This window comes from Theobroma cacao, chromosome 9 (genome assembly GCF_000208745.1).
Source record: "Theobroma cacao cultivar B97-61/B2 chromosome 9, Criollo_cocoa_genome_V2, whole genome shotgun sequence".
NCBI classification, from domain to species: Eukaryota; Viridiplantae; Streptophyta; class Magnoliopsida; order Malvales; family Malvaceae; genus Theobroma; species Theobroma cacao.
The window spans coordinates 33,011,396-33,024,005 of record NC_030858.1 but is presented as its reverse complement, the minus strand read 5'-3'; the positions used below and the strand labels follow the sequence as shown (position 1 = coordinate 33,024,005).

General features: G+C 34.0%; 1 protein-coding gene across 1 annotated transcript; it reads left to right on the top strand.

Annotated features, from left to right (window-relative positions):
- LOC18590208 (BEL1-like homeodomain protein 1) lies at window positions 5,227-9,742 on the top strand. Its single transcript, XM_007015609.2, has 5 exons — window positions 5,227-5,409; window positions 5,794-6,945; window positions 7,835-8,208; window positions 8,321-8,381; window positions 8,504-9,742. The coding sequence occupies exons 2-5, from the start codon at window positions 6,028-6,030 to the stop codon at window positions 9,347-9,349; spliced, it is 2,199 nt and encodes a 732-aa protein (XP_007015671.2). The 5' UTR covers window positions 5,227-5,409; window positions 5,794-6,027; the 3' UTR covers window positions 9,350-9,742.

Here is a 12,610-nt window from a genome sequence, read left to right as displayed (position 1 = left end):
TTCAAGATAGGATCTACTCCTTGTCCTTATTAATTTCCATGGTCCCTTCATGGGGTTGAGCATTCCCAAATTTTTTAGTATTTAATTTCACACTCATTATATAATGTGATTTTAAACATTAAAACATACAAATATTTTTCGTCTTTTAACAAAAAAATCAGTGTTGCTCAAAATTTTGTATAAAAAATTACATTAAAAATACTTGTACATATTTAAAATAATTGAACAAGAATATTGCATGTATTAAAAATCAAAATGTGAAATCGAGAAAAAATATATATGAAAAAAATCTAAATGACGAGGATATTATGACATTCTATATCTTGCTAATTCTTATGGTGCTGGAGTCAATTTCATAAATTGTGTTCAAATAATTCAATTATTTTTTGAGTCAAATTTAAGTATAAAAAAAGTTAAACGAGTTTGAACCAAGCTCGAGCTTCGAGTTCGAACCGGCTTAGCTCGACTGTAAGCCTACCGAACGCATTGATCTAGCCGCACTGGTGACAGTTGTAATATATCAAAATGATCATCCAGCGGATCAAAACAAATGGGGTGCCATAGCATCGATGGATAGGAGGGCTCAAAGGAAATGTGTGACAATGGTGGCCAAATAAAAGGGCCAAAAATAGATGGACATTTCATTTAAAGGTAGTAGCAAGGCTAGCACTAGGGATGTGGCAGGGGCACTTTGGGGGGGCCATTTGATTCAGAGAAAAACCAAACCCTGCTACGCTTGCGTGTCTAACGGGGCTTTCGGTGAGAAAATGACATGTAAGAGACCCACATTTCGTGGCTAATGAATGAGCTAGAATTATCAACTACCCCCTCTGGTGGTCCAACTCCAATTTCACTCAATATATTTGTCCTTAATAATGCTGTTTTTCTATGCTCTTCACCAACACTAATGGACTCAATCTAACCATTTTCATTGCGTTAATTTGGGGTTGGATTTCACACTTCACACCCAACGGCCATAAAAAATATATATATATGGAGACACTTTTTTGGCCTTTTTTTTATGGAAAATCTGCAATTCAAATAATAAAATTAAATTACAAATCAAAGACATCCAAAAGAATTTTGTTGTCATGTTTTAACTTGAAAATGAAAAATAATTAATATTATTTTATTTTTTGTTTTAAAATTTTTATCCAAATTTCGTTTTACCTTTACCATTTAATTTCAATCAAGTGATGCATGCGATTATCACACACGATCAAATTCAAAAAATAATATCCCATTCAAAAAATTATATTCAAATTTACCGATTTCAAATAGAATAGCACTGAGGTCTTAAGTGATGGATCAAATGAAAAAATTTGGGTGTGTTGAAGTAACTATAGATCACATTGAATTTGGGTTTGTATATATATAGAAAACATTTGGGCAGAGAAATTGTGCAATCTAATCCAGCTATAGCCATGAGAGAAGACATGTACATAGAGATATAAATAAGAGAGATACATGGTGGTAGAAGAAATGTTGTAATGAACAAGGGCAAAGGCAACGAGCAAAGTTGGGGATATTCGATCCAAAAGAGGCGTCACATTCAGGTTGAGGGAAGCGCAAAAGCAAGCGATGGGATGGGATTTATATTTGATAATGCTGAGTTTGATGGGGCTCCAGATGTTGTTAAGAAGAATTGATTCAAAAGGGAAACTTTTGTGGACCAGTTAACCATGATTATTTTGGCCACCATGCAAAAGCAAATCACTGCATTGGATGGATAGGTGTCTTCTTAACATAAGGTTTCTGTCACATCCGTTATACTCTCTCTAATTACAAAAGATTAACATCAGTTACAACTTACTATTATATATATATATATATACATACACATACATTTGAACATTTAATTCATTGATTAATATATAATTTTTACTTAAAAAGTAAATTTTAAATATTTTTCTTTCAATTAATATATATATATATATATAAGGTAATAAAGGTAAGTAAGGTCTTACCTTTCAAGTAAAAAAGTCAAAATTCTAAGTGCTACTGTGTTCTTGTTTCATATATACATAAAAATAACTAAATTTGATGACAATCAAGAGTTTTTTGAAAAGCTATAATTTTATACCTTGTATTAGTAAACCAAAACGGTTGCAGGTTTACAAAAGGACCTGCCCCGGTATACAAAAAATTAAAAGCAACCCCGCTATACACTAATTTGAGTTCTAAGAGATAAAAAAAAAAAAAGATTTTGAGACTTTCAAATAACATGTTCAAGTCTCACCATACATGGATTTAATCCGCTTTATGTTGGTTTAGCTTACTTGTTATTGGTTGTTTTGTATATTAATTTTTTATGTTATGTGATACATATTGAGAATTATTTGCTTCCAATTGTAGCTTCTACATATAATTTTATTAAAAAAGAGAAAAAATATTATTCACAATTTACCGACTATATAGGCTTCATCTTCCCTAGTTTTGTTTAATAGTCAGAAAAATAAATAAATTTCAGCTGCCATATCATATGATCCGTATGGGAAAACATATAGCTTACAAAATATGGAGGTTGCTTCGTTAACTTGGAAACAAGAAAATATGGGAATCTTTTGAAATAGTTTAGCAAGGATATGTTAGGATAATCATGGCCTAGCTGAGAGGATTGGTAGGCTAATTAATTTGAATGATGTTAAAGACGAGGGTAGAACAGAAAGACAAAAGAAACTGGTGTGCCCATCATGGCCATCTAAAAATTAGCAGTTCCATATTTTGATGGCACACGAGATGACTTACTTTAATTAGTCCCCCTCTTCAATCAATTTTACTTTAATCCCTTTTCATTAGTTAGTTGATAAGATATGCTTCTCAACTAATGATGATATTATGATGATTATTTAAAGTGAAAGCCCACTTGTCATCCCAGTTTTAATACTAACCCACTAATTAACTCCTATATCTTCCTCTTTGTAATTGAAAATGTTTCATATGGGGTCCCTAGGTTTTTGCTGTTTTTATCTATTGCTCCTTGTATTATCATAACTCTTATATGTATATATATTTGTATTATCATAACTCTTAGAATCAAATGTGTGAACTGGTTAATAGCATGTCAAAATTAAAAACAAAGTTTTCTTGAACATTCACGAAATAATTTTTAATGTTTTTAATTCTTAGCGGTATCCATTGATTGAGATATGATTTATGTAATAAATTCATTAAATGAAATATATAAGCCAAAAAGTGATGCTTCTTACTTGAAGAAGAAGGAAAATAAGAAAACTTATAAGCCTTAAATATTGCAACAACAAAGGCAAATGGTACATCTAATATCCCACACTAATCCATCATCATTCAACTTTCCCCTTTCGTATTGACATTGAAAGAAAGTTAACTTGGTATATTCATATATATACATATATATATATATATATATATATTTAAATATGGTAGTAATTAAGGAAGTAATAATATAATTAAAGGAAAAGACAACTTTATTTAACTTTCTGATTGCATGCAATGCAATGGACGAAGCATTAAAGAAAAACAAAACAAAAGGCAACATCCCTAATCCCAAAGAATCATGACAGAGACATTCAAATAAGGAGCAGTAAAAATTTCACTGTTTGACAGGAAAATTTAGTTGGGTGTAAATTTTTACCCGTGAACTCAGCCTGCTGAGCTAAGTCTGATGCAAAGATTTTTTTTTTTTGGTTTATTGTTGAAGGTTTCTTTTTCGTGCTGATTTTGGTAGCAGTCTTTTCTTAGTGAAAAGGCACTTCAGTTGCTGACTGCTGAGTAAAGGCCCTCCCAAATTTGGGCATGACAGCAAGCGTCGGTATTAGAGTACACATGCCAGATTAAAGAAAAAGATAGCATTTCTTGATCCAATGTTATTTAATTATTGAGTACTAGTAACAGCTGAAAAACCAGGACATGTCCATTTTTCTACAGAGGTAAATAAATAAAGAGTGATTTACTGCCTAAATTCGACCTTATTTCCTAGTGTTGGCAAAAGAACAAAGTTAGGAACAAATGAGCAGTGTACATGAGCCAGTTGGTGGCTAGCTGGTCACCTATTGATTGAATCTAATGATAACTAAGTCAAAACTTTGACTGTACTTTTCTTAACTAGGGTAATTGATTGATTCAATTGCCCAATGGTGGCCCTTCAGTGGCTCACTGATTGATCAGACAGGGCACATTCTTTGATACTAACAATATTATTTTCCTCCAAATAAATTTGCAAAGCACAGCACTGCATTTCACTATTATCAAATTTAATGTGACTGATTTTCTTCCAATATTGATTTTATTCACATCACATAAATGAAAAAGCTCCAAGCCAAAATTTTTTAAAATAAAAAAAGATATAATGAATTAGATTATCATGGTTACATATTCAATATAAGCTTTTTCCTAAAGATGTTGATTAGTAAAATAGATAGAAAATATTATTCCATATATTTTTTATAAAAATGTGTGTGTGTGTGTGCTTTAAAGAGAGTGGATTTCATTGTGCTTTATCTTCTAGCTATTGCATCCTACCACAAAAAATTACAAGACAAAAAAAAAAGAAAGAAAAGGAATAATTATCATAAAGGAAAGAAGAAAAAGCAAATGCAAGACAAAGAGATATTTGGATAAAGCTTTAAAAGCCCAAGAACGCCCAACGATGAGTGATTTCTCTAACCCTTGCCCCTCTTATTGGTCTCTATTATTAAGCCCTCTGTAGAAATGGACATTTCCTCGTTTTTCAGCTGCTTGTTTTTGCTGCTCCACTTTCCTATAGTTTTTTATTCAAAAGAATTTTATTTTAATTTTTTATTTACATCTTTTTCTTCTCTCTCACACACACTGCTTTATATGTGCTCCCTTATCAAACGGGCCTGCATCAAATGATTTGAAAAAGTAGGATCAAGCGACTCCAAGTCACTGCAATTTTCTTTTCTTTTTTTTTTTTTGCTCTTTTTTTATTTCCAAAATCTACTGCTGGTACCTAACACCCAATACACTATAGGAGATAAGATAAAGAAGGGGGTGTACATAAAGCAAAGACAATTTATCAAACAGTGAATTTATTTATTTTGTTATTTAATTCCCCCAATGAGAAAGCAGCAAAGGCCCATATTTTTTGGAAAGAAAAAAAAAACCAAGAAAGAGAAAGAGAAATAAGTGGGCATCATTCCTCTGTTTTTTTTTTCTTGCTTGTAGTTGAGAGTCTTGAAACCACATCTCTCTCTCTCTCTCTCTCTCTCTCTATTTCTTTTAGTTGTTATCATATATTTATACACTGAAAGGAAGAAAATAGCAAAGAATTTGAGTCTGACAAGATCAGCAAACTATACACCAAAGCCTAAAAAGATTTTCTTCCATGATATACATTTAGACAGAACGTGTGTGCTCTCAGATGCATCCTCTTTCGTGTGTTTTTAGCCATAATGGGATTGGAATATGGTACTTTGCCTGTCTCTGCAACATCCGTTTGATGGGTTCCTTTCCCCATTTTTTTTTTCGGATATCTTTTTTTATTTTATTCATTATAGAGAAGCTCAGCTTTTCTTTGATGGGGTTTTCTGTGTCACTCTTGATGAGCAAATCTATCATCTCAATACCTTAAAATTTTTTGTTTCTCTCTCTCTCCCTCTTTCTCTGTCCATATATAAACAACTTGCTCCAATATTTTACATCTTTCTCTTCTCTCTTCTCATCTTTCTTCTTCAGTTCCTAGAAACATATACAGCTCAAATTATTTTTTTTTAATTTCTAAGTTACGGTTTCAGATTAGAGGATTTCTAAGTTTCTCTCCTTATCTATGCTGTGGATTCACTTTTTTTCCAGGTCATGTCCAGAAAAGCAAGGTCCATGTCCTCACCAAATTGCAATGAATTGAACATCAAAATGGGCTGATGATTTGTTAACTTCAAGTCAAGCTCTAGTACTCCAGCGATTGGAAAAAGGGAGAAACTACTCTTTATTCTTTACAAAGCTACCTTGGACATTTTTCTTTCAGTTGTGCAGTTTCCGTACACTGCAACAAGAGGCTTTCTTTTGAGGGGTGGCTTTCAAATCAAGATGGCGACGTACTTTCATGGGAGCTCAGAATTCCAAGCTGCTTCTGCTGCTGCACCTGATGGGACGATGCAAACACTCTATCTCATGAATCCCAACTACGTGCCCTACTCTGACACACACCAACCAGCTGCTGCCACTAACATGTTCTTCTTGAACCCCGCCGGTAACGCGCTGAACCCTACAAGCCTACACCACGCGCCACCTCCTAACCATCACCACCTACTGGGTCTCCCTCTCCCTACACCAGCTGCTTCCATCAGACCAGGCAGTTCGGATGATCCCCACCGTCCATCCCTTCATGGTATAGTCTCCGGTGTCCACTATAACTTGTGGGGACCAAACATCGATCATCAGAATTCACCAGGAAGTAGCCATGCTCAGGTGGTGTCGGCAGCGGCTGCAGCAGCAGCGAACTCGGGTGGGGCCCACGATGTTGCATCGCAGTTGGGGTTACGTCGGCCGGTAGCGTCACCGAGACAAGGTTTGTCCCTGAGTCTATCATCCCAGCAGCAGGTGACTTACAGGTCAAGTAATGTTGAAACAGATATCCAAGGACAATCTCAAGTTCCCACCATATCACTAGCTGATGATATGAGGATATCTGGGAATTCACCGTCGTCGGTTTCCGTTGTTTCGAATGGGATTTCCGGAGTTCAAAGTGTTGTTTTGGGATCGAAGTACTTGAGAGCAGCGCAAGAGCTTCTTGATGAAGTTGTTAATGTGGGGAAAGGGATAAAGACTGACGTGTCTGAGGGGACCAAGGAGAAGATAAAGATGAACAAAGAATCGATCGCTGCTGTGACAGGAGAGGGTTCGAGTGCTGGTGAAAATGGGGCTAAACGTGGAGCTGAGCTAACCACAGCACAAAGACAGGAGCTTCAGATGAAGAAGGCAAAACTTGTCAGCATGCTTGATGAGGTTAGCTTATTGTTATTTTCTTATACGCGTTTTTAAGTTCTTGACTTAATTTAATTTGATTTTTGGTTTCAATTCCCATCTTATAGTTAAAAGCGAACGCGCATCAAACGCTCTGGAAATGCGATTTCTCGAGGACTTGAAAAGAAAAATGCATTCATTTCTTTACAGTTACCATGTCTCTATCATTTAATGTATACTTCCAACCCCAATATATTTGTAAAACTGAAACAAGCATAGACTATTATTACCCAATTATGGATCCAGTTCTAAGACTAGCACAAGAAAATTTACTGCTAAGGAAGACCATGTATAGTGATCTATTATCTCAGAATTCATGCAGGGAAAGAATTTTCATTCTGCAACAGTTTTAGCTACCTCTAATGGAATTATATACTATAAATTATAGTAGTATACTAATGAATAGTTCAAAATCTTGCCGTACTCGATATTCAACAGACAAGATATTGTTTGATATAATAAATATATTATATATATGGAATTGGTTAGCTTGGGACCCTCTTTAGTCATGATCAGGCATTCGGAAAACATTGAGCTGTCATCAAAACTTGTGGCGAGTGATTCTCATCTCCTTTTTTTCTTTCTCATGGTTTCTATTGCTTCACTAGGCGTGCAAGCTTGGCCTAGAGTTAATAAGGTGCAGGTAGACTGGGTCCATTAGCTGCAAAATCTATTTCACTTAAGACAACTTCGGTACTAGCAGTGAAAGTGATCTTACTTTACCAGACGATTCCACTAATATTTGGAACATTAAAGATGTGCTTACTTTGTCTTGTCTTTTTTAATTATCAAGATAATTTTATATGTATATTTCTACTGATTTTCGTTTTTCTTTTTCTTCTTTTGTTTTCCTTTGGTGATGAACTTGAAGGTGGAGCAAAGATACAGGCAGTACCATCACCAAATGCAAATTGTAGTTTCTTCGTTCGAGCAGGCAGCAGGATTTGGTGCAGCAAGATCATACACCGCCCTCGCTTTGCAGACAATTTCGAAGCAATTCCGCTGTCTTAAAGATGCAATATCTGGACAAATCAAAGCCACAAGCAAGAGTTTAGGAGAAGAGGATTGCTTAGGTGCAAAAGTTGAGGGTTCAAGACTAAGATTTGTTGACCATCAGCTTCGACAACAACGGGCGCTGCAGCAGTTGGGAATGATGCAACACAATGCTTGGAGACCCCAGAGAGGATTACCTGAACGAGCTGTTTCTGTTCTTCGTGCTTGGCTGTTCGAGCATTTCCTTCATCCGTATGTACTTCTTTGACAATTAACTTTGAACCAGAAATCCTCTTCGTAGATGATATCATATACGTAAATTATGTTTAGCTCATTCGAAGTTCCTTTTACTTTGTCGCTTCAGGTATCCTAAAGATTCAGACAAACACATGCTGGCTAAACAAACAGGGCTTACTAGAAGCCAGGTATGTGCTCCAACTTCAATTTATGTATATGTTTACTAATTCTCTTTGATCATTGTTCTTTATCTTCTATTCATAGGGAAAAAGGCTAAAGTAGTTCGTGTACAATTTAACTTGAAATGCAGGTGTCTAACTGGTTTATAAATGCTCGAGTTCGCCTTTGGAAGCCAATGGTTGAAGAAATGTATTTGGAAGAAGTCAAGGAACGAGAAAGGAATGGCAGTGAAGAGAATGGAAACAAAAGTGAGCAAAAGGAGTCAGGGTCTAGTTCCAGTGCCCAGCAAGAGAGTGCGGCACTTAAGATGGATCAAGTTAAAACTCAATCCAAGCCTGACAAATCCATCAATCAGAATACTTCCCCTACTGAATTTTCAAACTCTACAATCTCCACATCTCCCATGGGAGGGTCCCTTCTGCCACAAACAGCCTTCAATCTCATTGGATCATCTGACCTTGATGGTACTGCTACTCGAAGAAGCCCAAAAAAACCCAGGGGTATCAATGACATGCACAATTCCCCTAGTAGTATCCTTTCAATGGACATGGACATGAAGCAAGGTGAAACAAGGGAAATCAACATAAAGTTCGGTGAGGAAAGGCTATCCAAGGATAGTTACTCATTATTAACTGGAACGGCTAATCATGGCGGCGGATTTGGCACATACAGTACTATGGGAGAGATTGGGAGGTTTGATCCTGAGCAGCTGACACCAAGGTTTCCTGGAAACAGTGTTTCCCTCACTCTTGGCCTTCCCCATTGTGACAATCTCTCACTCTCGGGGAACCAACAAAACTTCCTATCAAACCAGAACATTCAGCTAGGAAGAAGGTTAGAATTAGGACCAAGCGAATCTGATTTCTGTGGGATCAACAACCAACAAGCTTCTCATTCGAGCACCGGTTATGAGAACATTGAGATGCAAAACAGAAAAAGGTTTGCTGCGCAATTGTTGCCAGATTTTGTGGCCTGAAGAATCCAATTCGCAATGCATGCTTTTACTTTCAATTCTATCAGCTGATGGGCTATATATTACTTCTTGCCCTTCTAGAAACACTTAAAGTAAGTTAAATCATGACACTGAGCATGCATCAACGAAGCGGGAGAACAGGAAAATAATCTTTCCAAGTTCAGTTTATATTTATATCATGCTCGCTCTTATATAAAGAAAGAAGCAAGCCTACTGTAAAGAAAGAAGGATAGTTAGTATTTATAGGTAATATATATACTTGAAAGCTAGTATTCTTACATAGTTTAGGCTTGAATTAGTAAGGTTGAGCATTGTATATCATATTGATACATTTGGATATCGATATTTGAAAGATTTTACATATGGATATGCAAATTGGTTATTGGGTGCACACAATCAATATTCCATTTGTTAGTTTATAATAGTTTTGAAGTTGGTTACAGCATTTTTTGTAGATGAGAGATGATAAATTCATTCATCCCAAAACACTGTTTTCTCCCTATGGGATAGTTGTCAGTGGTGGCATGGTTAAATTCCGATGGTACAACCGGTGAACTAAAACAGAAAACCTTCTCATTAAGAAAATTCCTTTCTATTACTATTCTTTTGTCAACTTTTTACCCGTGGCAATGAAAAATCTTTGGTCTCCACAATTTGTTATGCGTAGGTTAATTAGGAAGAGTGATTAATTAATACTGTCATTCTACCGGTTTGATGCTGTCTACAAATTAATGATAATGTTGTTTAATAAGCAGGGTCTTTTTCCTTTTTCTTTCTTTGGGTTTTGTAAACGGAAGATTTGAGCTCAGCTCTATATTCTTAAAGATAGTAAATATGGTATAAAAGAAAGAATGCTAGAATTTACAGGTTTTCTTTTTTGACGAATTGAAAGAGCTTAAGCAAATGCATGTGATAAAACAAAGATTTTCCTTTCTCATCGTGTATGAATGTAGCACTAGACAAAACAAAAGTTTATACATTCAAACATATACCTTATCAATTAGATCATTTCCCAGAAGATTTTCAGGTGCATACAATTATACTATAAGGTTAAATGTTGCTTTCCTAACTGAATGCGAACATTCACCTAATTATTACATAATTTACTTGAGATTTTTGGGCTTCTCTTTTCGCTGTGGCTTTAATATAAAATTTTGATCGGATAAATGGCGGGACAACTGTATTGTTTTTTTTTTTTTTTGCGTTTTCTTCATGTTTTTGCTCTTGCCACTAGCAACGCAGATAATATTGTAGAATATGGTACCTGGATTGATAATACTTGGTCTTGACATAGTAGTCCTCTTAGAAGGTTATTTGATTAGGAATTACAGCAATGGGAGGACTTCATGTCTTTGGTTAACAAATTTTGTCTTCATAAAACTGCTTCCGAAAGAATTATTTGGAAAAAACGTTAAATGGTTTATACACAGTTATAATTCTTTTTGTAGAGTATTCTATTCTTTCTTTTTTTTTTTTTTTTTGCACTCACTGAGTATTTAGAGAGCAGTATGGTTTGGACTATAGCACTTTCCAAAGCTGGAATTTTTGTTGGTAGGTTATTATCGGCAAGATGATATGCACCATCATCTTCATGGAGGAAAGTTTACAGAGTGCACTCAATATCCGAACCTTCTCCAGTGCTTCGAACTTGTGTCAAGACTCAAAATAAATTTCCGTAAATCTTATCTTGTGGCTTTTGATTTGGACGAATGTAGGACTATGGCAAACATTCAGATTGTTGTAACATGCGAGTTCGAAAAGCCAACCGTTAGACATTAAAAATTGAGAGTCGTCTTCAAATTTTTTTATTTAATGTGATTGGTCATATATTAAATTTGTTGTATTCATAGAGGTCTTAAATTGATTTTGGATTCGTCTTAAAAGCAATAATCTGGCTTGCAAGTTTTGAGTTGAGTTCGAGAGTATGATTATGCATGGGAAATGTATTAGCACCTCGTGACACCCATTCGAAGAATAGTACCAATTAATTATGTGTTATCTTTACTTAGCCTTAATTTTTGATTTTATCCTATTTTCGTTAATCATTATTTATTGTTTCATTTATTTTATTTTTCGTTTTATTCATAATGTAAAGTTTATTATTTAGTTATTTGTATAATGTGCACGTAAAGCAATTATAAAATGTATGATGTAAATCTTGATAAATTTCAAATGAGAACCTTTTATTGAGAATAATTTTCAAATCCGCTCATCATACTAGTGAGATCCGAAGATACTCTTTTACTTAGGAAATTACTTGGGAAAATTCACCTTTGCAAATTTATCAAGCAAATCCCATCATCAAAGCCTTCATTCGCTCGCAAAATATATTGTTAACATATAATAACAAATAAACAATGCATGTGATGATGCATAATGAATTAAATGATAATTGTGTTTCATTTTTGCAAACTTGTTTTTATTTATTTTAATGATTTTTTATTTTTTAATTAAATGTTTTAAGTTTCATTATTTATCTACTTATTTGTCCTTTGATAAATGTTACTTGAAAATATTCCTTTGGGTTGGGATAATCCATGACAGAAGATTAGAACTCTCCCATTATTCCGGTGGGATCCTAATTAAGTTGATTATTCAAGAAAATTTCCATTTATTTATTACTACCCTTTCCCTAATAAATTCTATCAACTTTATTATTTGGAATAAATTTGTTTTGAATGACACTAGTTTATTAAAATTGAGACCTTCTTATCGTTCTAGTGGGATCCCTAATTTTTAAACTAAAAAAATAAATAATTAAGTATATGTCAATTTTTATATTTTATATTTTTATAATTTAGCAAACGTATTTTACATTTCTCCTTACCTTTTTCACTTTTGCTCAAGACATTTATTATAGGATTTTAATTTCATTCATTAATTATCACGCGCAATATGTATTTTTACCACTTCTTCTTAAAAAATCAATTTCTAAACATAACTCCATACCATTTTAAAACTACATATACTTCTGTTATCTTTTTATTTTATATTTATTATTATTCATTATTTTATTATTTCTATTTTTTACTTTTACTCTATGCTTTTTTATTTTATTATTATTTTTCATGAATATTTTAAAGACATATTCATTTGGGATTAAAATATTAAGTCTCAAAATTAAAACCCTCCCATCATATTGGTGGAGTTTTAACCAAAATCCCTCACTTAGAAAAATTAATTCGAGATTGTAACTTCTAGCATCCTGAGCAAATATTCCATCATCGATTTAATTCAAATAATATTTTTCATATGTTACTATTT